The sequence below is a fragment of the Diceros bicornis genome, chromosome 8 (genome assembly GCF_020826845.1).
Source record: "Diceros bicornis minor isolate mBicDic1 chromosome 8, mDicBic1.mat.cur, whole genome shotgun sequence".
Classification (NCBI taxonomy): Eukaryota; Metazoa; Chordata; class Mammalia; order Perissodactyla; family Rhinocerotidae; genus Diceros; species Diceros bicornis.
This window is the reverse complement of record NC_080747.1, coordinates 13,939,033-13,966,799: the sequence shown is the minus strand read 5'-3', so window position 1 is coordinate 13,966,799 and position 27,767 is coordinate 13,939,033. Positions and strand designations below refer to the sequence as shown.

At 43.8% G+C, this 27,767-nt stretch overlaps 1 protein-coding gene across 1 annotated transcript; it reads right to left on the bottom strand.

The window, feature by feature from the left end:
- Positions 1 to 151: 151 nt before the first annotated feature.
- On the bottom strand, positions 152 to 27,767 carry LAP3 (leucine aminopeptidase 3). Its single transcript, XM_058546788.1, has 13 exons — positions 27,628 to 27,767; positions 25,090 to 25,205; positions 23,320 to 23,374; positions 22,764 to 22,869; positions 21,171 to 21,330; positions 19,628 to 19,792; positions 16,757 to 16,915; positions 11,606 to 11,730; positions 10,321 to 10,409; positions 9,114 to 9,216; positions 3,444 to 3,523; positions 1,197 to 1,306; positions 152 to 723 (listed from the first exon to the last, which is right to left on the bottom strand). Exons 1-13 carry the CDS (start codon positions 27,727 to 27,729, stop codon positions 534 to 536), a joined length of 1,560 nt encoding a protein of 519 aa, XP_058402771.1. The 5' UTR covers positions 27,730 to 27,767; the 3' UTR covers positions 152 to 533.

Below are 27,767 nucleotides of genomic sequence, written 5' to 3'. Positions count from 1 at the left end.
GTACCCCAAAGTGATTATTAACATTGAGAAAATACATATATCACCATGCCCCAACTTAATTTCTTAGTTCACATAACACAGCCCAAAGAGACCAAGTTATGGTATAGTAGTCACTGGGTTTACAGTAATAGAAGTAAATACCAGAGCCACATCGGAGAGCACAAAAAGCTGGATTTATTGTTTCTGACAACTGCATAGTAACTTTTAGTTTGTTCCTGGCATCACAAATACGAAATACAATTTTGCTCAATTAAAAACATACACTCTGAAAAGTGACTAGGTAGTTTTTCAAAAAATTAATCATCATTCATAGAATATCTTTAAAATTTTTGCCAAGCAAGATATTAGCTTTACCTTAATAAACATCTGCATAAAATGAAAAAGCAAATCAAAGCACACAAATTTCACTTTGTTCTACATTGTTCAGTAGCATCCTTTGTTTCCTTTAAAAGATTTTCACCTATTCATTCAAAAATATTTTGAAGCTCAAATGCTCACTGTAGACAGAAGGAAGGCATTTTAGAGTATCTGAACTAAGCATCTTCTTGACTGAACCGAAGCAAGAACTCTATCAGGGTCCTCGTGGGCCTCCCGGTCATGCCCTTCCGCAGATACGGAATCTCATCTTTGTTGGTCATCACTCCCGCTATGTCTAAATGCGCCCACGTGTGATGAGTCACAAATTCTTTCAGGAACGCTGCAGCTGTACATGCTCCTCCAGATCTGAAGAGAAAGACAAAAATCATTATTTAACCCCATGTAAACGTGCACCGAACACTTCATGAAGCTCCTCGGTTCTTGCTAAGTAGGTTCTATGACCAGAGAGCAAAAGCTTCTGAGATCTTAAATATCAAGAAGTTAACCCAGAAACCACTTTCAGAATATTCCTTTTCAAACACAGCTTTAAACAGTAAAGGATAAATTCTAGATTCCTTTTTCCCATGGTAGTGAATTCCCGTACTATCTCTTTCCCTTACCATTTGTTTAAAATGACCTTTAGATTTGAAAACATGCAAAATTTTGAGAAGCAGTTGGGAGTACCTTCAAAATTAAAGGCAATAGATATTAGTGCTCACAAGCACTACATCAAAAGGAAATTGGATAAACGTTTTGTGAAAGGGGATAAAATTGAAAATGGTCATTTTGGCAACCAGTGATGATTATAAAAATGTATTTTTACAGCTCACTTTACACACCTGTATTTTCCAATGTTATTAACATCAGCAAGTTGGCAATCTACAACTTGTCTTGTATAATGTTCAAAGAGAGGCATCCTCCAGACACGGTCTCCTGTTTCAATGCTGGCCTAAAGAAGAAATAGGTATGAAAGTTGGAAGACTCTAGGTAAATTCACAGCACTGACGTGTTCAATGCATGAAGGAAAGAGCTGTTCTGACGTCTTACTCTAAAACAAACTAAACAACAGGTTCCAGAATTATTTCAGTTAATTAAAAGATTTACTTAAGAATTATAAAAGAAACCAAGAATGTTGTAAAACAGTCCCACAAATTTGTAGGGCATTTGTTAAAATCATCAAACAAGTATTACAGGTCTCAGTTTAAATTAATAAGCTGGTATCCTGTAGTGTATACAGGCTCTGCGGGTTTGATTAGGGTGAAATAGTCTTTGTGACACTTGTCACCTCCGTGTGCTGGGGAAACACACGTCTGGAACTGTGCCACTGAAGACCAGATCCTAAGACAAGGTGACCTCATCCATTCATGCAATCATTTACACACTCATTCATCTTTTACTGAATGTCTACAGAGTACCACCAGGTTTCGGGGACATAAAGAAATTTAATATCTGAGCCATCAAAGGGCCCACAGGTGAATGGGAGCAACAGATACATAAACAGATTGTTTTAATACACTGTGGTCAAAGATAAGACCGAAAAGTGAAAACTCAGGAAGCAGCAACAGAAGCTGTTATTTTGAGACAAAAGTAACTATCAGATGAATCAGCCAAAGGCTGAAAGTGGCTGCCTCCAGGAACGCAGACTGTAGACTGCTGACTGTTATTTAAATAAGGTTTATGCACATATAACTTTGATTTTTTTAAGAAGTTTAAATTTAACAAAAAAAAAGTCAAAACAACAACAACATTGTAGGTGCTATGATGGAGAGGACACTGGGTGCACGACAGGCCAGAGGAGAGGTCCCTCACCCAGCCTGGAAGGAGACAACTGAGCCGAGTACCACAGAAGTTGGGAGGGTAGGGCCTCACAAATGAGGAGATGGCAGACATGAAGGGAAGCAGTTTAGGGTGAAAAAGAAGTTTAGGACCTTAAACCAACATCAAGAACGTACTCAGGGACATTTTGTGTTTGTTCCCCACTGGTGCAGAGTAAGCTCCCGTCAATTACTTGTTAAAGAATGAGGTGCCAGACACAGCTGTCCGGTAGCCAGGCGGACGCACAGGGTCTGGAGCTCAGGGGAGAGATGGGAGTGATGAGCAGAGAAGTGCTAGCTGAAGCCATGGGAAGAGATGAGCTTCCTGGTGAGGGCTGTGGAGAGTAAGAAGAGCCTGTGGCCCAGGACTGACCACCACCCAAATGGGCAGACAAAGGAAAATGACGACAAAGGAGGCTGAAACAGAAGTCAGCGAAGATGGGAACCAGAAGAGATTATCCCAGAAGCCAAGAGTGGGGTGTCACCCAGAGCTCAGTTACATGCTGCCTCCAGATAGGCTAAGTGAGGTGAACGGAGTCACGTTATGGTGTTGAGTGAAAGCATGGGGGCTGCTGATGGGGGACTGGTGTTTGGAAGAGGCTGGCTGGCTGGGCGAGGGCACGGAGGAGGCACAGAGCACAGCTGTGGGAAGACGTCCTTGTCACTGCCCACTAGTGCACCAGGGCCAGCCCTGTTCACTCACAACTCACATTCATTAGAGGCCATTCCTTCTTATGAGGCTGTCTAAAACGAAAAAACAGGTCAGCAGGGCCTGTGGAGTTCATGTGTGCTAAATGTGTCCGTGACAGGATCAAGCATGCTTTCCTTATTGAGGAGCAGAAAACCATCATGAAAGTGCTGAAGGCACAAGCACCGAGTCAGAACGCTAAATTAAAAAAAAATGAAGCTTTTTTGAGTGATAAAAAAAGTCAAAAGCCTTGTTCTGTTAAAAAAAACAAAACAAAACAAAGGCCATTCCTTCCCTTACAAAGCTGTCCTCATAACCTTTTCCACCTCAGGGATTCTACACTGTGGCCATGGTATTTGTAAGTCATTTTCACATCCCTCTGAAGCTGCTGGGGGAGAAGAATGTGGTGTCACACCCATAATTTTGGAACATTTATAGAAAACCCAAAGCACAATGAATTGAGTTTACTGAATTTTCAATTCAAAGGCAAAACTACAACATAAAAATCACTTTAAACCGGAGTTGAAGAAGGCTAGAATAATCTCATCACCTCCATAACTTAGGTCTCTCTATATTATTCCTACCTCAAATAGTTTGTTCCACAGCCAGGATGAATTGGTGAAGACTCCAGTGGCACTGGACCCCAAAGCTATGTCCATGGCACCTGCAAGACACAAGCCCTCAGGTCAGTGTTCATTCTTTCCAGACATGATGGGTTTCTCTGCTGCTCAAACCAAAACTTTAGCCTTTAACCCTATTTTGATGTCTCCCTCATTTTCAAAAATAGATAAGCTTAGGAAATCCTTACTGTATATATTTAATATCTTTGTATGTTTCTCAAGCTAGAATTCACCTTCAATTATTAAGGAAAATGGAAAAAGGGAAACAATATCAAATATCACCAATAATCTCATCCCAGGGATAACCATTATATATTTTTAATATTTCCTTCCAGACTTCTGAACTTCTTTAAAAAACATAATTAGGATCATACTGTATATGTCCAAGTACGTATTCTTCCTTTTATGCTTTAAACATTTATTCCTCTTTTGTAAACAAATGTTTGAAAGTAGTTTTAATGATTTTAAAAGTCCATTGGGGACCAGCCCCATGGCTTAGCAGTTAAGTGTGCACGCTCCACTACTGGCAGCCTGGGTTCGGATCCCGGGCGCGCACCGACGCACCGCTTCTCCGGCCATGCTGAGGCCGCATCCCACATACAGCAACTAGAAGGATGTGCAGCTATGACATACAACTATCTACTGGGGCTTTGGGGAAAAAAAGGAGGAGGACTGGCAATAGATGTTAGCTCAGAGCCGGTCTTCCTCAGCAAAAAGAGGAGGATTAGCACGGATGTTAGCTCAGGGCTGATCTTCCTCACAAAAAAAAAAAAAATTCCATTGGGTAGAGGTATCATAATTTACTTACTATTGCACATTTAGGCATTCCTAATTTTTCAATATTTTTAATCATATCTCAGTAAGTATCTGCTATGAGACTTTGATGCCTTTAAAAGAAATGTCTTATTATTTTATCATATTTATTTGTTTCATCTTCATTTCCTTCTCTGACAAAGTTGTGTCCCACTGGCTGATCTCTCTTTAAAAATTAACACATTTTTAAAAATCAAGTTAAAAATCCAGATTTCCAGGTCCTCTTGAGCACACACCCCTGCATGTCCACCATCAGGTGCAGCAGCATCGTGCTGCCTTCACTGGTTGTGGAATTATTTCCTGGCAGTTTCACCTGCTGTTTGCCTGGCCCCCACTGTACACTTGGGGCAGGGATCACATCTGATTCCTAGGCATATACTTAGGGCCTAGCACACTGCCTGGCACATAGCAGCTCAGTATTTATTAACAGGAAAAAGCAAAACCCACTCTTGGTCAGTACAGTTCTAGGACACTCATATGGAACGTCAGAGGAGACACTACTGAAGTCGAGGGAAGTTCTATACTTTTCACAAGATGGCACTTGTTACCGATAAGGCATGTCCAGGTTGCTTCTCTCTTTTTTTTTTTTTTGTGAGAAAGATCAGCCGTGAGCTAACATCCATGCTAATCCTCCTCTTTTTGCTGAGGAAGACCGGCTCTGAGCTAACATCTATTGCCAATCCTCTTCCTTTTTTTCTCCCCAAAGCCCCAGTAGATAGTTGTGTGTCATAGATGGACATCCTTCTAGTTGCTGTATGTGGGACGTGGCCTCAGCGTGGCCGGAGAAGCGGTGCGTCAGTGCGCGCCCGGGATACGAACCCAGGTTGCCAGTAGCGGAGCGCACACACTTAACTGCTAAGCCACGAGGCCGGCCCAGGTTGCTTCTTAATCCTTACCCATGGCTTTGCATGAACTGTTCGTTAGCATCTCCCCCAAGGAAAACTGAAACTGGAAGACAGTACTATATACACTGTTTTGTAAACTTCTTTTTTCTTCTAACAATATATAAAATTTCTATATCCTTCCATATCTTTGCAGTTGGGATTAGTTGCTGGATGACAACTGAATAATCCTCCATGTTTGTGGATAAATATTTGCAACACATCTCTGATTTAAGAAATAAAGCTTAGAGTCATCATTGCATTTTGTGAATTTTGGTTAATCTCACTGACCCCACACAATGCCACAACGATTAAACTGACTCTTTCCTGGGGAAAGGAGCAGCACTCCTTTAGTATCAGATAACTGTACCATTAGGATGTTGGATTGTACATTTTTTCCAAGAAATCACAAGTGAATAACATTAATAATTACTTAATAGTAAGAAATTACAAACAGTTGACAATTTAAAACAAATCACAGTTTTGAGGTGGTGACCCATATATGAAAACCTGTGATTCTGCACAACATCTGGGCAACTCGGGTCTGTTTGGGTCATCTGTTGCTTCAGGTTTTGGTACTTGTTACTCCCAATTATCTCTCAAACCTATTCACTTCCCTCCACCGCTCCTGCTACCATCATCATCTATCACCTGGACTGTGGTGAGAGTCTTTAAAAAAAAAACACTGTGGAAAATTTCAAATATACACAAAAGCAAAAAGAATAATATAACAAATGCACAGGTACCCACCAGCTAGCATCAACAATTCTCAACTCATAGGCAAATTTGTTTCATCTATACGCCCAACAGATTATTTTGAAGCCAAGTGCAGATACTGTAATATTCATCCTTAACACACACACTTATAGATCCACAAGAGTCAACAACCACACACCACTCACTAGCCTAACTGGCCTGCCAGCGTCTCCCCGGGCCCTTCTCCAGGGCACTGTGTACACTGCTGGCCAGGGACCCTTTCACGGCGCAAACATGATCTCATTGTCCCCATGCTTAACACTCTTCAGTAGCTTCCTGCTGCACTTGGCTCTGGACAAAAGCCTGTAACACAAAGGCCAGCCAGGGTCTGGCACCTCCCAGCATCGTGCGTCCCCACCCCAGCCACACTGTGGTGTGGCTTCTTCTCCATCCTATTCACTGCTGCCCCCACGGGCCCCACCTCGCGGTGTCCTCTGCACTGGGATGCTCTTCCTTCCCGCCTCCACCCAGAGATGCCTCGTCCTTCAGAGCCAGCTCAGACGGCACTTTCAGACAAGATGCCTGACCTCCTGGACCCATGAAATCCCCAACTGCACAGGCTCCTAGAGACTCCTTTTAACTCTGCTTCTCTGTGCTTGTCACTTGCAACTTTAAATCTGTCAGTGTGAGGATCTGCTGACTCTCCACTACACTACAGGCTTCACATCTGTTCTGACTCACCTCCTGTAGCCCTAGCCACTAGCAGGAGTTAAATATGTGCCAAATGTGTCAACAACCGTTCATTTGGCACCCACTACATACCATATACTGTGACAGATGCTGGTTATTCACTGCCTATAGTCCACCTATCTGATTGGGGGACACCTCTTGTACTCATTAATACTTTATTTTTCAAGTTAGTGGTTTTTTCCATACTATTCACTTATCCTCAAAACATTCCTATCAACCCCATAAGAGTCTTGCATCAGTGTTTAAATTTCTCATAGAGGGCCGGCCCCATGGCTTAGCGGTTAGGTGCATGCACTCCGCTGCTGGCGGCCCAGGCTCGGATCCTGGGCGCCCACCGACACACCGCTTCTCTGGCCACGCTGAGGCCGCGTCCCACATACTGCAACTAGAAGGATGTGCAACTATGACATACAACTATCTACTGGGGCTTTGGGGGAAAAAAATAAAATAAAATTATAAAATAAATAAATAAATAATAAATAAATTTCTCATAGAAAAGATGAGCATTAACCTCAATCAAGAACATGATATCCTCTCTTAAAAGAATGGAAAACAATAGACATAAATATTTAATGTGATCCAACAGGGTTCATGGCTCTAAAGGTGATTTTATCATATACTTTATAAGATAATCTATTTTCTACCTAATTACAGAACTAGTAGCACCAGCAATTTCAGAATTACCAGTAGCAGAGGCCTACTTTCCATTTTCTTTTACAAGGCACATTTGGAGCCATATATTGACATGCTAACTGATCAGTGTTACCAGAATGGCTCCGACTACAGAAGAAACAGCAAACCTCCAAGGAAGGTGATGCTGTCCCCATTCTTGTTCCATCCTAAACCACAACCATGCATTAAAAAGATGGAGAGAGGTACCATGACTGAGTGGCCACCCCCTGAACACGCCACTGCTCCCACAGTCTGCTACAGGCCCGCTGTTTAAAGGACAGTAACATGGGTTCGGGTCTGCCAGGCCAGGCACATCAACCTGCATCATCTCATTTAATCTTTATAGAAACACCTCCTGTCAGTGAGGTGCTGTTATATCCCTTTTACAGATGAGACAACTGAGGCCTTGGCCAAAATCACATGCTATTAAGAGGCAAGACAAGTTTTAAAATCAGGTCTTCTATCTCTAAAGACTGCCATGAACTCGGGGTTGGAAACTATTTCTTATTCTCCCCTTTGATCCCAGCCCCTGGAGCTCAGAAGGGGCTCAGCAGGTATCTGGGGAACTGAAGTGAACTATGACAGCCTGCAGCCAGGGCGATGGCGGGGACAACTGGAAGGCTGACCCATCAGGTTGCCCTTCGTTACCTGGGCCAACTTTACCACCTTCTCAAACCCCCTTCAGACTGTTAAAAAAAAGGGGGTGGGCTATGACTCCTCATTTACAGAAAGAGTGTACTACCACCCACCTCACTACCGTCCCCCAGACACCAGCCGTTCAGCTTACAGTGTTTGCTGAACTGAAAAGGGAGACAAAAGACCATGAAAATACTCTAACGCTAGCTTAAAAAAAGGACTCAGCAATAACTTTGTGCACCTTTGTTAGACCCACATAGAAGGGAAACATGAACTGATTTCTGCTCAAGTAAAGGCTCACATGACCAGGGGAAGAATTAAAACCAAAGGATAGAAAATGACCTGAATTTTAATCTTAGAAGAGGCAGAGATAGAATGAATCCCTAGAAAGAGAACTGGTGGACAAAAGATTATGAACCTTGGGTTTTTGCAATAAGGCAACACCTGTTGTCATCCATTTAGGAATTCATTCGTTACTCTACTGAGCTGGTGGTGTTATGGCGTTCCTTCACCCCAGGCCTGCCACGTGGAGGCGCTGTATTAAAGAGGCTTTCCAAAAACTCCCTCCAATCTTCACAACTCAGCGAGGCAAACAGACTTGTCCCCAGGTATTGATGCTCGAGGGCGTCAGGTAACTTGCCCAAGGCTGACCAACTAGTAGGTGGCACAGCTGGGTGTCACCCAGGGTTGACCATAAAGCTCCTGCTTCACGCCACACATGCACTGTGCTGCCTCTGTTAAATGAGGATCTTGCTACCTCCCCCAAATGTTATTTCTTTATATCAAGTACAGAAAGTTCAGAAAACGCAGCGGGCATCAGATACATTATGATTAATAAAAGCAACTACTGATTTTGGGATTTATCACTAATCTTTTCAGACCTGTATCAAATAGCAATTGTACCAGAAGATATCTCTTAGTGTCATTTTTAGATGTCACCCTGGATGGGCTGATCTGACCCACTGTTATTTCTTTTTTTAAAGGTATAGCCTGGAATGTTTTAAAACAACAAACATAATATTCAAAACAGTTTACAACTGCAGAGCACATCCTTTGGTGAAGGATCTTTGAGCGCAAATGGAGCAAGCCAAATTCAGCAAAATAATGCCCTGAATACAATGTGTGCACTCTACGCCCACAAATAAGACTTGCTTCAAACAAAAGCAGGAAAAGCACGCTGTTTGACCTGTTAGGGTGGCGGCATCGATGATGACCTTTGGGTTAAAGGTGTGCGCGTAACACAGTGCATCAGCCAGTATGAGCCTCCCCTCGGCGTCGGTGTTGTCAACCTGCAGAAGAGGATCAAAAGAAAAAGGGTAAGATAATAGATAATGCAAGTGATGAATATAAAACTAGATACTCATGACAATGTTCGATTTAAAAGTAAGAAAAGCTAGTGTGACATCTGTCATGGAGTATCAAAAACATATGTATACTTCAATTAGGATAGGAATATATTTAATCTGAAGAGCAAATATAATTTAATAATCCCTGTACTAGAGCTGATGACCAAATGCTGATGACTTTGGAAGCTGAAATAAATAGAAAATGTCTGATCCATTTTACCAACAAGTTTAAACAGGAAGGGGAAAAATTTCAAGATTTCTGAAAACAAACAGGCTAAAGAGTTTAAGAAAGTTACAGCGAAGATGCTGTAACAGTGCATGTGTGGTGTGAAGCAGGAGCGAAGTGGCAGCCTGGATCTCCAGACACGAGAACACTTGCAACTTCATATATCTTATATTCCCTTCTTTTAACTAGAGGCCCAATTATTACGGGCAGCGTGTACAAGCATGCACGTGCCCCAGGACTGCAGAATCCATGACTCAGGACAGTGTTTTCCACCTGAGCACCTACATGGAAAAAGTAAATCATGGCACAGGTGTATCCGGAAAACAGACCATACTTCTACTGCTTTGCCATGCTCTGCAGGGCTGGCTGCAAATTCGTGGTAATTTGTGTGTACAGCATACACGAAGTAGGAGGAACAATAAGACAGGAAAGACATTCTTAAAATTCCCATAAAGAAATACTTTTGAAGCCAGCCCTAGTGGTCTAGTGGTTAAGATTCAGCACTCTCACCACTGTTCATCGCCCGGTCGTGGAACCACACTACCTGTCTGTCAGTTGTCATACTGTGGCGGCAGCTCACATGGAGAATTAAACTAACAACTAGGATACACAACCATGCACTGAAGCTTTAAAAAACAGAAAAGAAACAAAAACAAAAGAAATACTTCTGACTTTGCATGAAAAGCTACCAGCAATAAAGACACCACCCTCCCCTACATGGAGCCTGTGCTCTGCACTCGTTCAAGGTTTGTTTACGTGGCTACTCGGAGATTCCTTTAGGAATACCAGAATAGGGAGGGCTATGTCTTTTGTTTACAAACCTGTATGGTCTTCCCGTTCCTGGCTCTAACAACATCTCCAGGCTTGTTGGCCTTACCGCTGGGCATATTTTCACAAAGAGGGGCCAAACCTATTGGAAAAGAATATATGAAGAAACATGGAATGTGCTGGGTCCAACTACACCACCCATGGGACAGAGGCCACTGGTGGGGCATCAGAGGCATGCCAGTCACAGACGCCACCTTCACCAAGAGATCAAAGTGAGCATCACCAATGACCCAACCGAAATTATGTACATCAGCAGCAGGGAGTACACATCACCCATGTAGCATTCTTACCAAAGAGGTCTAACCTGATTCTTTCACGAAGAAAGAACCAAATAAATCCAAATCATGGAACATCACAAGACAAGCCTAGATTCAGGAATAGGGTTCTAATTAAAGAAAACTAAAGAGACACAGCAACCACATGCCATGTGTGATCCTTGATTGGCTCCTTGATTTAAAAAATAAGTAGAAATAAATAAATATGTGTGCATGTATATAAACATACATACATAAAATGAACATTTTTTGGACAACTGGGAAGTTTGAATTAGGTTACTATATCCCTCCTTGGAAATGATAATGGTATTGTCGTTACACAGAACGTCCTTGTTCTTAGGAGACACATGCTAAAGTATCCAGGGATGACATGTCATGCTGCCTGCAACTTACTTTCAAATAGTTTGGCAAAAAAAGGACTATGATAGTAAAGGGGGGGAGGGAGACACATGTCAAACAGACCTGGGTTCCAAGTCTACCTTCCCATGCAATGGATGTGACACTGGACAAGTCATTTAACCTATCCCCCAGCCCCCACCCGAAACATGGCAAACTCCCAGCATTGTGTCTGGCATCCTGAACTACATGAAGAGCTGCCGTGTACTGAGCATGTTTCCTGTCCCAGGCATTTTCTGTGTATCATGCCATTTAATCGGCCATAACCCCTATGAGGTAATTGTTAAATGAGTCTGCGACACCGTTCCACCCTGACTACTGAGCATTTTTTACTGGAGTAAGCCGCAAACTTGACATTATGTGCCCCTGACTGCTAACCCCTTTTTGCAGAAGTACAACAAATCAATTCTAGCTACAGCCCATGACTGTAAAACACATTTAACTCGATCAGCTCAGACTAGAAAACATTTAGCTAAACAGCTTCTGCTTAATGAAAAGCTATTTAAAAACCATTTCTTGCAGGTTAGAGGAAATCAGGTTTGTTGTCTGTTCTACCATGTGACTGGATTCCAGAAGCTCTCCAAGACACACTCCCTCGCCCACTCACCTATGATGTTGATGGGCAGATCGAGCTTGGCAGCAGACACGATGGCTGAACATATAGTGGCAGCTCCTCCCATGTCACCCCTCATGAGGTCCATGTTTGCAGAAGCCTTGATGGAGATGCCACCACTGGGGGGAAAGGACAACGTGCAATATTAATACTAAAGAATAGGCCAAAGTCACTTTCTTAGAAAAGAACAGATAAGCTGAGGGTTAACTACCACATAAAGGCACCATCTACCTGGCAAAGAAAATTCAAATTTCCAAACTGAGAATCTGAATAATTTCAACATTTTAAAAGATGATATTGTAGTCTTTATAAAAATATAAATGGGTGTCTTAGCTCATTTTATTCCTATTTGAATGACAGTTACGCAGTGCCACTGGAAACATTACTACATCATGCCATCAGTGCTGTTCAAATTCCATCTCTGTATTAGCTCATTAACTTTTTTTTTTCGTGAGGAAGGTCAGCCCTGAGCTAACATCCAATGCCAATCCTCCTCTTTTTTTTCCCAAGGAAGATTGGCCCTGAGCTGACATCTGTGCCCATCCTCCTCTACTTTATACGGGACGCTGCCACAGCATGGCTTGACAAGCAGTGCGTTGGTGCGCGCCCAGGATCCCAACCTGCGAACCCTCGGGCCACCGCAGCAGAGCGCGTGCACTTAACTGCTACGCCACCTGGCCAGCCCCTCATTAACTTCTGACTGCCACACAGATTTGTCTTTTCAGCAAATTTTATGAATCGATCAACTTACTGAACCTTAAGGTCACAAACTGTTAAGGAAAGCTGACAAGCTCATGGAAGACTGGAGGATCCCTCTCCACCCAGAGGAGGACAGAGGGAGGACAACATCCTCCGACACCCCCAAGGTGTGGTAGATCCTGCCGACGGCAAGGACAACCTGGATCAGGCACCGGCACGAGGAGGGTGCTGGCCCGGAGCCTCAGAGACAGCGCTCAACCACGGGAGCTGAGGAGGGTTTCAATCAGCAAGATATCCTACTACTTCCCCAAAGCAGCTTCTATAACTACCTAGTGACTTTTCTGCTTCTGGTTTGTAAGAGTCTAGAAGCGACTTGCTTCACAGGCTGTGCACAGCCAGGGGCTCGACTCTGAGTTTTAGTTGAGATCTGCTGCTGACTCGCCCTGGTGACCCTGGAGCCAGCCTACTCCCTGCCCGAGGTCTGCTTTCCTTAGAAATCAGATCCTAATTCTCACTCACCTCAGAAGCACCTGGTAATTAGATGGCTGTCATTTACACCCAGAATTATAGATTATCCAGTGGCTCAGAATAAGAAAAGAAATACACTCTTGGTCCAAAAAGTCCAGGGATAACCCCATGGGGGCAAAGGGAGCAGGCTGGTGCATGAGGCTGTCATCTCTCTACTCGCCACATCTATCTCAAGGCCATTTCTGTTCTGGGAGTTCCACTCTATTCGTAAGACTATCATTCTAAAGTAGCCGCTGTCAAAAATCAGCAGTTATGTTTGCTCACCCTTTAGATCTCTCTCGAATCCACCCATTTCTCTTCCACTGCATCCATCCCAGTTGAGTCTGCCACCACTTGTCATTCGGATGTCTGCCACGGCTCCTATACGTTCAGGTCTCCTGTATCAGTTTTACTCCCTTCATTTCATTACCTACATAATTACCAAATTTTTACCAAAAAAAAAAAAATCTATCTCAATCAAAATCCCAGTACGCTTTTTTTGTGTGTGTAAAAAATGGCAAGCAGGGGCCGGCCCGGTGGCACAGAGGATAAGTGCGCGCGCTCCGGTGGCCCGGGGTTCGCAGGTTCAGATCCCGGGTGCGCACTGACGCACCGCTTGCCAAGCCTGCTGTGGCAGCGTCCCATATAAAGTAGAGGAGGATGGGCATGGATGTTAGCCCAGGGCCAATCTTCCTCAACAAAAAGAAAAGGATTGGCATCGGATGTTAGCTCAGGGCTGATCTTCCTCAAAAAAAAAGGCAAGCAGATTCTAAAATTGATATGCAAATACAAAGGACACAGCCAAACTAATTTTGAAAAAGAAGAGCAAAGCTGGAGGACTCCTATTACTAGATTTCAAGACAAAGCTGTAGTAATCAAGCTACTTGGTCACGAGGTCCTGGTGGTGGGACACAGAGTCCAGAGGAAGACCCACAATTATATGATCACCTGATTTAACAATGGTACCAAGGTAATTCAATGGGGAAAGGATAGTCTTTTCAACAAATAGTGTTGAAACAAATGAATGTCCATACGGAAAGGGAAAATAAACAAGCCTCAATGCTTTCCACAGCACACACAGAAATTCAAAACGGACCATAGCCGTAAGAGCTAAAACCACAGACTTACAGAAGAAAACAGAGACCCTGGCATAGGCAATAATTTCTTAAACAGGGAAAAAAAGCATGAACTATAAAATGAAAAATAAATAAATCACACTTTATCAAAATTAAAAACTTCTCTTCGAAAGACACCACTTAAAAAAATGAAAAGTCAAGACAGTGGGAAAAAATATTTTTAACACGTGACACAAGACATATCTAGAACATAAAAAAACCTTATAACATAAAACAAACACTCCTATAAAAAAGGGCCAAAGATTTGAACAGTCACTTCACTAAAGAAGATATACCAATGGCCAACAAGCACATTAAAAAATGCTAAATATCATTAGTCAGAGAAATGCAAAGTAAACCTCAAAGAGATGCCACTACACACTGGAATGGCGAGAATTAGAAAGAATGACAATATCAAATGTCGGGAGGATGTAGAACAATCAGAACCCTTGTACATTGATGGTGGGAATGCAAAATGTTATAACCACTTTGGTCAAGTTTGGTAATTTCTTATAAAGTTAAACATGCCATTATTATACAACTCAGTGACTCCTCTCCTAAATATTTTCCCAAGAGAAAGACAAACAGATATCCACACAAAGGCTTGTAGACCATCTTGGCTTTATTTCTAATAATCCTTAACTGGAAACAACCCAAATTTCTACGAACAGATGAATGGATAAACAAGTTTTGGTATTTCCATACAATGGAATACTACTCAGTGATAAAGAGAACAAATTACTGATATGACCAACAACATGGATAAATCTCTGAGATATTACGCTGAGAGAAAGAAGCCAAACATGAAAAGTTCCATGCATACGAATTTCTGTACAGTCAAAACTAAGCTAGGGGCCAGCCCCGTGGCTTAGCGGTTAAGTGTGCGCGCTCTGCTACTGGTGGCCCGGGTTCGGATCCCGGGCGCGCACCGATGCACCGCTCGTCTGGTCATGCTGAGGCGGCGTCCCACATACGGCAACTAGAAGGATGTGCAACTATGACATACACCTATCTACTGGGGCTTTGGGGAGAAAAAAAAGGACGAGGACTGGCAACAGATGTTAGCTCAGGGCCAGTCTTCCTCAGCAAAAAGAGGAGGATTGGCATGAATGTTAGCTCAGGGCTGATCTTCCTCACAAAAAAAAAAAAAACTAATCTAGAGTAACAGAAAGATGATGGCTGTCTGAGGCAGGGGGTGGGGAGGGAACAACTGCAGAAAGGCACAAGGGAGCTTTTGGGGGCCAAGGAAATGTTCTATTTTCATGATAGCGGTAGCTGTTGCAGGGGTGCCTGCATTTGTTAAAACTCATTGAACTGAACACTTGAAGGATCAATTTTATCTAACCTAGGAAAAAATTTTTGGTCAAGTAATCTAGTTTTTTGGTCAAGTAATCCTTTTTAAGTCTCACACTTAATTAGCATCCCTGATACTAGTATTCAGCAGCGAATGCTTTCCATGGGAAATACTGAGCTATACCGTCTTTTCCAACTCAGCTGCTCCTTGGTTGAAACAACCAGAGCGAGTTTCCAATTCCAAGGAATACTTACGGTTTAACAAGATCAATGGGAGCTAGACTGGTCAGCTAAAAAGAGGAACCTGAAGCAAGCAAAGGGAGAGACAGTATAATCCAAACAGCTGCATCCCCATTATCCACGTGGGGACTCATTCATATCTACAGAGGAGAATCAGAGCATGTGCTGGAAAGAGTATAAGACATTTTAAAGAAAGACCCAAGTTCGACTTCTGACTCTATTTATTAGTCGTGGGGCTTTGAACAAATTACTTAACCCCTGATGTACAGTTTCCTGACCCGTGGAATGTCCACAATGCCTAGCTCCTAGGGGTAAGAACAGGGCTAATATATTTAAGATGCCTAATAGAGTGTCTAACACATAATAAGTATTTTATAAGTGGTAGCTTAATACATTTAAAGTAACGTATAAGATTTGACCAAACACCATGCTTTTGAAGCAAACTACAGCCATGTGTCACTCAATGATGGGGATACATTCTGAGAAATGCATCACTAGGAGATTCTGTCGTTGTGCAAACATCACAAAGTGTATTGAAGAGGAACAAAATTTGCCACCCTGAAATGTAACTCTTTAACATGAGAATTATTTTAGGCTGATTATTTTTAAGCAGCAAAAGACTCAAAGTGGTTTTTGTTACCTCCTCCTCAACTGCCTAAAAGAATTCAGATAAAAAAAAAACCTGTCTCAGGAAGCGAGCTATCACCTTAGCATAACACGAACTAGGTGGTAGACAGGGAGGAACCTAGAGAAGCCTGTTTGTTGGGCTCCCCTCTGTGTTCTTCTGTTTCTGTGTGGCCAAACACTTGTTTTTCAAACGTTTGTTCCTTTTCACCTACCTGTGAATTGCCTTCCTTCTCTTTGAAGTCCCTGACTCTCCCCACCCCCATCTTTTGTCTTTAGCTGACGATGGTATTTAAGGTGAGGGCTTCGGCCATTAGCGTGAGTTACTCAGTTTTCCTGGGTTTCTCCCATGTATACATGTTATTAAACTTTTGTTTGTTTTTCTCCTGTTAATGTGTCTGACGTCAATTTAATTCTTAGACCAGCCAGAAAAACGTAGAAAGGTAGAGGAAAACTTCTTCCTCCCCTCAGTACTTATGCAAACCTAGATGGCAGCCTACTACCCCCCTAGGCTATATGGTACTAACCTTACAGAACCACCACCATATATGTGGTCCATTGTTGACCGAAATGTCGTTATGCAGCACACTCACTGTTTACACCAAATGATACAAGTTCCTACAAAGCACTGACCAAAATACAAAGCACAGATACAGTAAAGAAGTACCTGTCAAAGGTAATTCCCTTCCCAACAAACACCAGGGGCGGTTCACTTGCATTGCGGCTGCCTCTGTAGTGAATTTCCAAGAAGACTGGAGGCTCGTCAGATCCTTTGGCCACACTTAGGAAGGAGCCCATTTCCTGTTCCTCAATCCAAGACTTGGGTCTATAGGGCAGAGAGGGAAAAAAGTAAATACACTTTCTTATCTCTATTTCCAAATAACTTAGAAAAAGCTCATCTGTGGGTAAAAAAGTATACAACTCTTAAAATATACACACATGTTAAGCCATCAATTATCCTGTCCTATTCGCCTTCTGTATATTCTTGGGCCAGCCACTTGATTCTGAGCCTACTTCTTCATCTATAAAATGAAGTCAATGATACCTCCATCAAAAGATTATCTATAGAACTACTAAGAGAATTCACACATGGAACACAATATAATGTCAGGTAATAGTGCATAGACAATAAATAATTACTACTTGATTTTTTCCCTAATCTACTTAGATATTTCTAAAGTTTTAATTTAAACATGAAATTAGCAAGGCTCTGAGACCATAAAGGGTGCTTAGAGATAGTTAAGGGGTCCATTTGTTTTATTTTTGATATTTCTAAAAAAGAAAAATGAAAAAAAACCAACAAAAAAAAAAACCAACAAAACCATCACTCCACTGATTGGATTAAAATATCCTATTTCTTGGCTTCTTTAGAATTGCTGGATTTCGATCTTTTCAATGTTGGTGACACTATTTGTCACAGTTTCAACTGCAGTTTGAGATGTCCGCCTGAAGCAGGAAAACTAATTAGCTAGCACTTAATAGACCAGGATCAATGGGAGTAATTTAATGGGAATAGTCCTCGGTGCCAACAGAAAACAGATGCCATATCGCTATTTGTTCTAGGCTGGGGGTACAAAAGGGCTTTGTATTGATTTCTGGCCACAGTAACTAGGCTGGCAGAGAAATTCTACACTCCTACAGACAGACCAGTAACAACCACATCCAAGGAACGCTCCTCCTGCACTTGCCTATCCATTTGTTAAAACTATTAAACTAGGATTGCACCACGGAGAAATGGCCACCAAACTTCAGAGGGAAAAGAATATAAAAATGGAAGGTATGACAATAAAAAAAAATCACTTCAAAAGAAGTAAGGGTGTATAATGTGGGTATTTTTAATCATAAACGCAGTACTTGATGTTTTATTAAAGTCCTGCCCTTCTGGAAGTACTGTCTGTATTTCTTTGATCTGTGACCACCTACACTACAGCAGGGTTGGCACACTCGTCTCGGTTTAATGAGTTACACTCCTCCCATCTGACCCGCCTCATCTCTGGCTGAACCTTACCTGTGCTCAGCCACTAGCTTTGCAGTTCCCCAAGAGGTCACTGCACACGGGCTTCTACACCTGAAACACCCTGCCCCACTCTCTTGGTCTCTTAACTTTTAAGCAAACTTCCAAACTCTGCCTAGGCACCATTTTTGTTGGCAAGCTTTTTCAACTCTCCCACAATCCTCTTCGTCTCTCTCCTCCTGTAGCACCCTCTGCATACCCCATTTACCTGTCTATTCCTTCCTATAAGGTCCTTGCTTCTCTGTGGACAAGGACCACCGTCATCCATCCCTGTTGCCAAACTCCCAGGCACAAAAGAGGCGCTGTCACTGATGTGTAAGCCCACAGCCACTGTTTGCTGATACAAAGTGGCTGTGGTGTCTCCTCAAACAAAAGAAGGAATAGTTTTTGCCAAGACACCTTTATAGAGTCTAAACATTGCTACCAGTTAAATATATGCTAATCATTCCAAACATATTATCAAGCTCAAAGTGCTGTGTTTTCTATAGATCACCCATTTTTCTTCACTCTGTCTAGACCATAGGGGTTTTCCAGAAAAATATGAACTCTAATCACAATTAGGTACTGAAGAATTCTTGTAAACGGAAGCCCCCTTGAGAAACAACTTTGAAGAATTCTTTAGGTAAAGCAAACAGGCAATTTATTTTAAATATAAATCCCCAAATGCTCAGACTTGGTTTGCTTAAAGGGCTGTGGAGAGATCCCAAGAGGGTACCAGAACCTGGAGGGGCAGCCTTTTATGTCCAACAGCCCAGCTACTGAGCATGGCACCTCAGCACTGCCTGGGAACACCAGCACTGCCATCTAGCTCAGGGAATCTACCAGTCAGAAACTCTCATGCCATGCCAAGCTGGGCGTGCTGTGTTCTTCACTTGTGTCAAGAAGAGAAAAGATAAGAAGAATTCACCAGAACAAAACAAAGTTCCTCAAAAAATTAAACAAGAGTTACCATTTGATCCAACAATTCAACTCCTGGGCACATGTCTGAGACATGAAAACATACGTCCACACAAAAACTTGTACACTAATGCTCACTCCCTACAGCATTACTCACAATATCCAAAAGGTAGAAACAATCTAAATGTCCATCAACTGGGGGTTGGGGGAGAGGAAAATGAGGAGTAACTGCTAATAGGTACAAGGTTTCTTTCTGGGGTAATGAAAATGTTCTAAAATTGACTGTGGTGATGGTAGCACAACTCTGTGAACATACTAGAAATCACTGCATTGCATACTTTACAAGGGTCAATTGTAAGGTATGGGAATTACATTTCAATAAAGCTGTAGTACGCAGTGTGAAGTCATGACACTTCATGGTATGCTCTCAAAGGAAAGGAAAGGAAAGGTATGATGGAAAGAACTTCAAACTGAGCCCTTATCCCAGCTTGGGTGGGCTGCTGGTGGGTCATCTCACCTCTCTGGTCTCAAGTTCCTCCTCTGAAGAGTGAGGGAGCTGGACTTGTAGGATTCTAAGGCTCCTCGGGCTGCAACATCCTATGAGTCTACGACATAATCCTGAATTACCTGATGTGGACCTCTGTTTTACTACTAGCACTTGTGAGATTCTTCTCAATAATTTTGGCAAATTTGGTTGGCGTCATCTCGTTGGCTGGAGTCTCCATCAAGTGGCGTGCCAAGTTCTGCCCGGAAGCAAAGAGGAATCCTTTCTGCCAGGCCTCCTGATCCCCGCTGGCAGAAGAAAGCACAGGGTCACTGTCATACAACCTCTCCAGAACACTGACCACGTCACAGCTAAAAGGAGCCCTTACCTTATAAAAACAAAAGAGGAAGACTACCAGTGAAAAACGATGGACACACGGGACCTGGGGTGATCTGACCCAGGTGGCAGACAGCAGGGTGCGAAGAGCTAGAAAACATGGCCCCAGTGAGCCGAGCTAGAGGAGACCTGGGCAAGCATTTTACTTCAGAATCTGCATCTGTATAAAAAGTGGTTGGACTGATGGGTCTTGGAAGCACTAAACACACCACACAAATTAATGGAAGAGGTTTCCACAGAAAGACCTGTCTTGTCCTCCTTCACTGCTCCAGGAATGGCGCAGCCCCAGTGCTAACAGTAGAGCAAGCGTCCTATGATCCTGATGTGGAATTGGAGACTGTTCTGCCTTCTTTTTGCCTGAGTCAGGGCTCTAAACTCCAAGCCACCAGAGGGCAAGGATCAGCTTTCGGAGAGAAAGGATACAGGCATGCGCTTCATGATCCTAGCTCTCCTTGTGCACAACAGGAATTAATATGGGCAGTGTGGCGATGGAGAAAATAACAACTCTGTTTAGAGGGATTATCATGTGCCACACACTTGACAGGTTTTGCTTTCAATCATCATAAAAGCTCTATGAAATCAGAACTACAACTCTACTAAACAGATGAAGAAAATGAAGCATGGAGAGATTTCAGTCACTTAACTGAGGTCACCCAGTGTGTAGGCTGGAGCCAGGATTCAAAGCCAGGCTGACTGGTCACAGAGCCCTCATTCTTAACTGCTACATCACAGGTGCCGACCACCAGGCCGTGCCAAGACCCCCACTGTCCTCACAGCACCTTCTCCTGAAGGTCTCACACTGACTGTTGACGACAGCAGGTCCCTTGTCTCCCAGAACCCAGAATAGGGCTGGAATGCAGTAGGCGCTCAATAAATCTGCTGCAGGATGAGTGTCCCTACTAGATCATGAGGGCAAGGACCATATCCCTCCATCTGTGCTCTCTGGCATTTAGCACAGGGCCAGCAGATGCTGGTTAAATGGAATTATCTGGATTAAAACCTGCTGAGACCTGTCTGTCATCTTGTTCCCTCCTCCTTCAAGGAGCCAACTTGGTTTGGCTTCCTACTAACCAGCATGCATGCAGGGGTCTAGGGACTCATGGGGGAACACGCATATAATGAAAGCCAGGAGCAGAACGTGGGGACGGTTATACTCTTACAATGGCTAAGGAGGTCACAGACAAGCCACACAGCGGTGCCTGAGACTGAAAAGCAGGCAGTTCGTATCCAAAAGGCCCCTCAGTCAGAACGCCAGGGAATGCAACCCTGCTCGTGGTTTCATTCCCTCACCTTCCATGGAGTTGCGCTGACACGACCGGCTTCTTTTTCTGCTTGAGGTCATCATACTCATAGAGACCAAGCACTGCTCCTTCCGCAGCCGCCTGGGCATCTCCACAGGGATCCACCTCCACAGAAGAGAGCTCCAGGTCCTGAGCCTGCCTGCACCCCGCTTCAAAAGGACAGAGGAACCAGAGAATCGGAGTCAGTCAGAGACAGCTCGGATAGCAGAAGGCAGAGGCAAGGTGTGGTGCGCTGAAGAAACAACAGGATTGGGGTTCAGATCTCAGCTGTGACACTTGGCCATTCTGAGCCCCCGTTTCCTTTTGTATAAGATGAGGATGTGCACACCCCTCACGGGAAGTGGGAGGACAGACCGACGGACAACATGACTGGTCTAGCTCCTCGCAGAGTGGGCCCTCAGAAGTGGCTGCTATTACAAGTATTACTTGTGAAATCTAGGATTTCCTGATGAAGCATCCCAACCCCCAAGAACTTGCCAGATCAAAAATGACAGAAAAATGATGACACTGAAATTATATCCAACGAACTGAGCACAACCCATTATTAACCCAGCATTTTATTAAGATCAGGTCAGCAAAAACTCCCAAATAAAAGTTATGAAATCATCACTCAAAATGAATGCTGAAAATAAATTTAACAAGCACACACAATATATAGGGGGCCAAAGATCGATCAATCAAACCAATTATCACCGCCTCAGCAATGCTTTCAAAGCATCTTTAACCAGCCTCCGCGGTGAAGGCTTCACCCTGCTGCTCAGCTCAGAAGGGACCCAACGGCCTCTACCTCAACTATTTTTTTTTTTTTTGTGAGGAAGATCAGCCCTGAGCTAACATCCTTGCCAATCCTCCTCTTTTTGCTGAGGAAGACCAGCCCTGAGCTAACATCTATTGCCAATCCTCCTCCTTTTTTTCCCCTTTTTCTCCCCAAAGCCCCAGTAGATAGTTGTATGTCATAGATGCACATCCTTCTAGTTGCTGTATATGGGACGCAGCCTCAGCATGGCCGGACAAGCGGCGCGTCAGTGCGCGCCCAGGACCCGAACCCGGGTTGCCAGTAGCGGAGCGCGCGCACCCAACCACTAAGCCATGGGGCTGGCCCCTCTACCTCAACTCTTACACCATCCACGTGACAAAGTGGGGCAGGCACACACCTTTGGTAACTAGTGACAGAAAAGCACTCCACACTTTGCTTCCATTTTCTCTGATCTGTAAATATGACGACTCCATGTGATTTAAAAGTTGGGCAACACCAGGGTTGCATTACCAAAAGGAAAAAATCCACACCCCAGAACTTTTTGATAAAATAGAGCTCTGAGGTCAATACTGCACAAGTGAACAAATATGAAACCTCCAAACACAAGCCAAAGAAATATAAAGTTCCATAAATTAACCTTCTGTATCTAATATAAGGCCAAGCATGCTGGGGGGGGGAATGGAATATTTGTTCAGAAGAGACACTTCTGTGTGTATGTGGGAGGGGTGGTGATGGAAAGAGGATAAGAAGAGGGGGAGACAGGTCATCTTGAAGAGTAGATCCCTAGGAATCGTTACCAAGATTAAAGTTCAAAAGTAAAGTAACCTGCAACGGCAGCTCTGATGTTTTCTTTGCCTTCGTGCCAGTTTTCCTGGTCATCAATGTCGGCTGCCTTTCTGCCGAGGCCGACCACCACCACACTGGGGAAGTCCTGTCCCGCAAACACACAAAATCAGCCAGTTATGTCTTTAAAGCATTCATTTCCAGCAAGGAATGGAACATGAGCTCCCGCACGACTACCTTAACCTCGGCACAGGGCAAAATCACTGGGAAATTGTGGTTGTTGGGTTTTTCAGCCCTGTACCTTGGTAAAATTGTATAATGTGTGTGTTTGAAAGGTAGAGTGAGGATAATCCTGCAAATAATTCTATGTAAGAATTACCACCACTACGGCCTGCAAACTGACTACAAGAGACGCAGGACTTTTTGACAGCAATTTGTCTCTTTTCAATCTTAAATAATACTTATGGCTTAATACTGGGGTAAAAATGTACATACAATCTAATACAAAATTTTCTGCACGACTACGCAGCCACAGTACTTGGCACACAGTAGGTGCTCACTAAGGGTTTGCCAAATTAACCTTATTGGCATCTCATACCTCATGCAGACCATAAAAGGTTCGGATTTTGCCTGCCTTCAGAGGTGGTCCAGATCTGAAACAAGAGGAAATAATTGTTTTAAAAATTACAGTTTGCTCTGCTCCCTGGAGAAGTGACATATACATACCTTTAGCATGATTACAATATTCTGCTGCTTCTGTGAAGTTGCTGCATTTATGTTTTTATCAAAAAACAATTCTCTCAGGTCATATTTCTCAGATGCAGCACTTCTAATTCTAGCTCAAACACTATTTAGCAAACTTCCAGATTAGATTTGAATTACCATCTTCTTTTTTTTTTTTTTTTTGTGAGGAAGATCAGCACTGAGCTAACATCCATGTCAATCCTCCTCTTTTTGCTGAGGAAGACCGGCCCTGAGCTAACATCTATTACCAATCCTCCTCCTTTTTTTTTTCCCCCTTTTTCTCCCCAAAGCCCCAGTAGATAGTTGTATGTCATAGTTGCACATCTTTCTAGTTGCTGTATGTGGGACACCGCCTCAGCATGGCTGGACAAGCAGTGCATCAGCGCGCGCCCGGATCCGAACCCAGGCCACCAGTAGCAGAGCACGTGCACTTAACCGCTAAGCCATGGGGCAGGCCCCCCAGATTAGATTTAATACATATTTATTTGAAAACGACTAGGGAAAGAGATGCCATGGATGGGTAATCCATGGCTACAGAGGAGAGCTGAGCGCTGGATGAGGGCTGACCTGATTCTTAAATCTTTCTAGTAAAAGATACAAGACACCAACCTAAGTGGTTGACTTGACTGCAGCATGTTCAGCTTGGAGGTTATTTGCAGGGGCTTATCTACAGAAGAGCTACTGGGCAATTTCCAAACAAAATGGGTGGCAATACACTATTATAGCCAGAGGACGGAATGCCCTGGTGCCGCAGCCGATTGTTATCAGTCAGGAACAAACTGTTCTGTACTCTAACAAGTTAGCTTTCGGATTAATGAATTAGCCCAGGCACTTGAGTAGGCTGTCTATTGGTGAAGGACTGGTAATTGAGAGGGGATGCAAATCCTGTTATCCAATAATGACATAATTTACTATACTTATTAGACTATATCTATTAGATTCTAATCGATTATCTACAATCCGAATAACATGTAGTTGCAGTGGCTTATGTTGACAGTTCTATTTCTGCCAAATGTGGCCTGAAGCTCAGAAGGACTTGGAAACGCCAAGGTTTCCCTATCTTCTCCAAACTCTGGTTAATCCAAAAGTGGTCCAAATCACAGGCCTCACCCAGACTTACTGAATTAGAATCTGCGATTCACATGTACTTTCAGATTTAGAAGCCCGTGAAACTCAAGGCATGCGATAAGAGCAGCAGGACTCTCGGGCTGTTCTGAACAAGTCCAGGGACATGCTGTTCCCCACAAGTGAGGGGAGTTAAAGAAGGTAGAGAGGCTGATGGGAAGGCAGGCGGGTAGGATCAAAGTGGGCAGAAATGAACTCGAGCCAGGAGGGTGGGGTGAGGAAATGTGGTATTCTGCAGATCCTTTTGGGTCAGTCTTTCACAATAAGTCTGTGATTTGGTTACGTGGCCTGATTTCCCAGAACTGCAGACCCACCCACACTGAACACAAAGAATGAAAGTGCGTTCCAGAGACACATACTTTCACTTCTATTGAGAAGATCCTGTTCAGCTTACTTCATACGTCCATGCATTTTTATCTACTAACAGTAAAGCACAGAAAAAATACTCTCTTTCAATTTCAGGGCATTTAAAAAACTGGCACCATTGGTGAATACTTACATGTTCAAAATTTCTCTCAGCTTTCCGGACACCAATTTATCAAAATTCTCTCCAGCACTTGTAAACTGTGGCACATCATCTTCGTTTTCTTTGGTATAAATTCCTAAAACAAGGCCCTGAGAACAAGTAAAAAAAGCGAACCTAATTAAAGTAGATCCCTTAGAGGGACTCAAGGGTCCCCAAATTCCAGAAGGAGCAAATAATTCCACCAAAACCGGGTTCCCCTCAAGGACAGAAAGACAAAACCCGAAAAGCAGTAGGTAGTGGGCAGTGAGCCACATTCATATCACACCGAAATGTTCCTAATTCCAAGACTGAAATTACTACCTGTCCTGGGTCTTCACGGTCCCTTGCAAGAAAGGACTTGCACAACATAAAAGAGGCTTCCTTTACTTTTATATAAAGAGTAGAAAGGTGTTTTAAGAAAACAAAGCCATTTGTAACCAATTTAGACCTCAAAGAGGTTTAGAACATGCTGTCCAAAAATATGCCACTTTGGCATATGGACTATTTTAAGCTGAAGGCACCTGAGAAGCAGCAGACACAGGAAGGGCTCTCTGACCTCCCTCTTTCTACCCAAAAGCAGGTCATAAAATTTCCCATGAGAAAGGTGCTCTCCCTGTACCAGGAACAGAAGATTCTTATCACCAGAGACTGGGACTCGACACCAAAATGGACCTGTACAAAGAAACCTACTAAAATAACCCTTGTCTTCCACTAGTGTCCTCCAGACACTTCCTAGTTACTCACAATTCACTGCCCCTAGCCCAAGCCCCCTTGTCTTCTCACATCCCCACAATTTATCAGTCTCTGATAAATTGCATAAAGCATTTCTGCTTTGTGCATAAATCATATATCTCTGATAAAAGGCACATAAGCTTTTGGGTTTAAATGCTTCTTTGGGTCTTCATCTTCCTTTTGAAGATTCCCATGTGCACGTAAAAATATCAAATAAAACGTGGATACTTTTCTCCTGTTAATCTGTCTTATGTCCATTTAATTCTTAGGCTCAGCCACAGAACCTAGAAGAGTAGAAAGAAGTTTTCCCTCCTCTACAACCTTCTAATGCAAATCTCAGATATTCTCAGATGCCATCCCAGTAAAGCCAATGGGTGCACCTGCCAATACTAATAAGAACTCTGGCTAACTCACGGGCTGAAAGAGAGAAAAAGGATGCATCTTCACAGAGAGGGGCAGGAGCAGAGCATTCTGCCCAGCACTTAGTGGCTTACCCCTCAGACAACTGAAATAAGGAAGAAATCACCATTGGCCTTTGCATGGCATTTTGACTTCAAAAATTTTTTTGGCCTTATAGCAACTCTGTGAGGTGGAAAGAACATGTAGTTTCCTTCCTGCCTGACAGATAATGAAACCAAAACCTGGTCTGACATACTAGTCGGTATGCAATAGAACCGAGAGAGAATTCTGATGCCTTCCTTCACAGTCCTTGTCCTTTCCATAAAATCACACTAGTACTTAGACCAAATCGTGTCCTTTCTGTCTTTTTCATCACAGAAAATAGGCTTCCCTGGCCTTGGTAACTTTTCCAGGTTCTAACTTTCCTAAGGCTGCCCAATGCCCTGAATTTCATGGAACCAAGTGGGGCCCTCGGGTGAAAGGACACGCTGTTACCTGGGTAGGATTTGCACGTACTGGAAAGAGCACTGGACAGGCGTCTGGTCCCTCCACCCTCTGTACTACGATAGGAGGCCTGAGCTCAAGCACTATCTAGTAACATTCCTTGCCTGGGACAGTCACTTCTTCCTGGTCCTTAAGCATGACTCCCAAGCTTGTTCTCCTTCCACCGAGCCATTCCTCTTTCCAGATCCTCCCCGTCCCAACAGTGAGCCTCACAATTTTTTGGAACTCAATTAGGTGGAGAAGGCTTTTCTTCTGGAAGACATTCTTCTAATTTCACGAAGAGATGGAACTCTTTGCAAAGCCCTTTTCCCTAGAGAGAGATTATTTTCCTTAGAAACCCCTTCAGGCAACGTACTCCCCGAGGCCCTGCGTTTTCCCGGCCTTCCACTTCGGCGTGGCGAGAGAGGGAGGTGTGGAGCCCCGGGCCGTGATTGGCCGACTCCGGGACCTTAGAGGACATTTCACCTCCCCAAACTGGGGCTTCCTCCTCCTAGCCAAGGTGGGAACAACACTGGCAGCGTCCTTCCTTAGGTTTCTGTGAGGACTAAACTAAATCATAAAATAAGGGCATGGCACAGAGTGGGAGCTCAGGTAACGGTAGCTATAGCTATTCTTTCTCGCCCAGAGTTCGGAGCCTCGGACTCTTCGAAGCAGGAGAAGGAAGAGAGCGCACCCAGGCAGGGAGCCGGCTGGAGAACCCTTGGGGGGACCGGCAGGCCGGCGCCGCCCGCCCGTGCCAAAGCGCAGCTCTGCAAAGAGAAGGAATTTATCTTTTGGGCCGATTTTTGCAATCTGGCGCAGAAGCCCGGGACACCGCGGCCTCGACCCGCCCCGAAGCCCCCGTCGCCCGTGGGCAGGACTCCTGAGGCCGGCCCGGAGCCAGCCCCGGCCTCTCACCTTCGTCATGTCTGCGGTGGCGAGACCCCGTCCCCAGAAGCGCTTCAAGCCGAAATGTCGGACCGCGACTAGCCCTGCAGCCGGAAGAGGCAGCCAGAACATCTTGTCAGCTCGGCCCCCTGCACCGCCCTCCCCCAGCA

Coding starts and splice junctions, on each gene's coding strand:
- LAP3 (XM_058546788.1), bottom strand. CDS start 27,729: ATGTTCTGGCTGCCTCTTCCGGCTGCAGGGCTAGTCGCGGTCCGACAT. Junction 22,870..23,319: donor CCTTTTATGGTCTGCATGAG/GTATGAGATGCC, acceptor TTTGCGGGACAG/GACTTCCCCAGTGTGGTGGT. Junction 10,410..11,605: donor TCTGCCCATCAACATCATAG/GTGAGTGGGCGA, acceptor CTTTTCCAATAG/GTTTGGCCCCTCTTTGTGAA.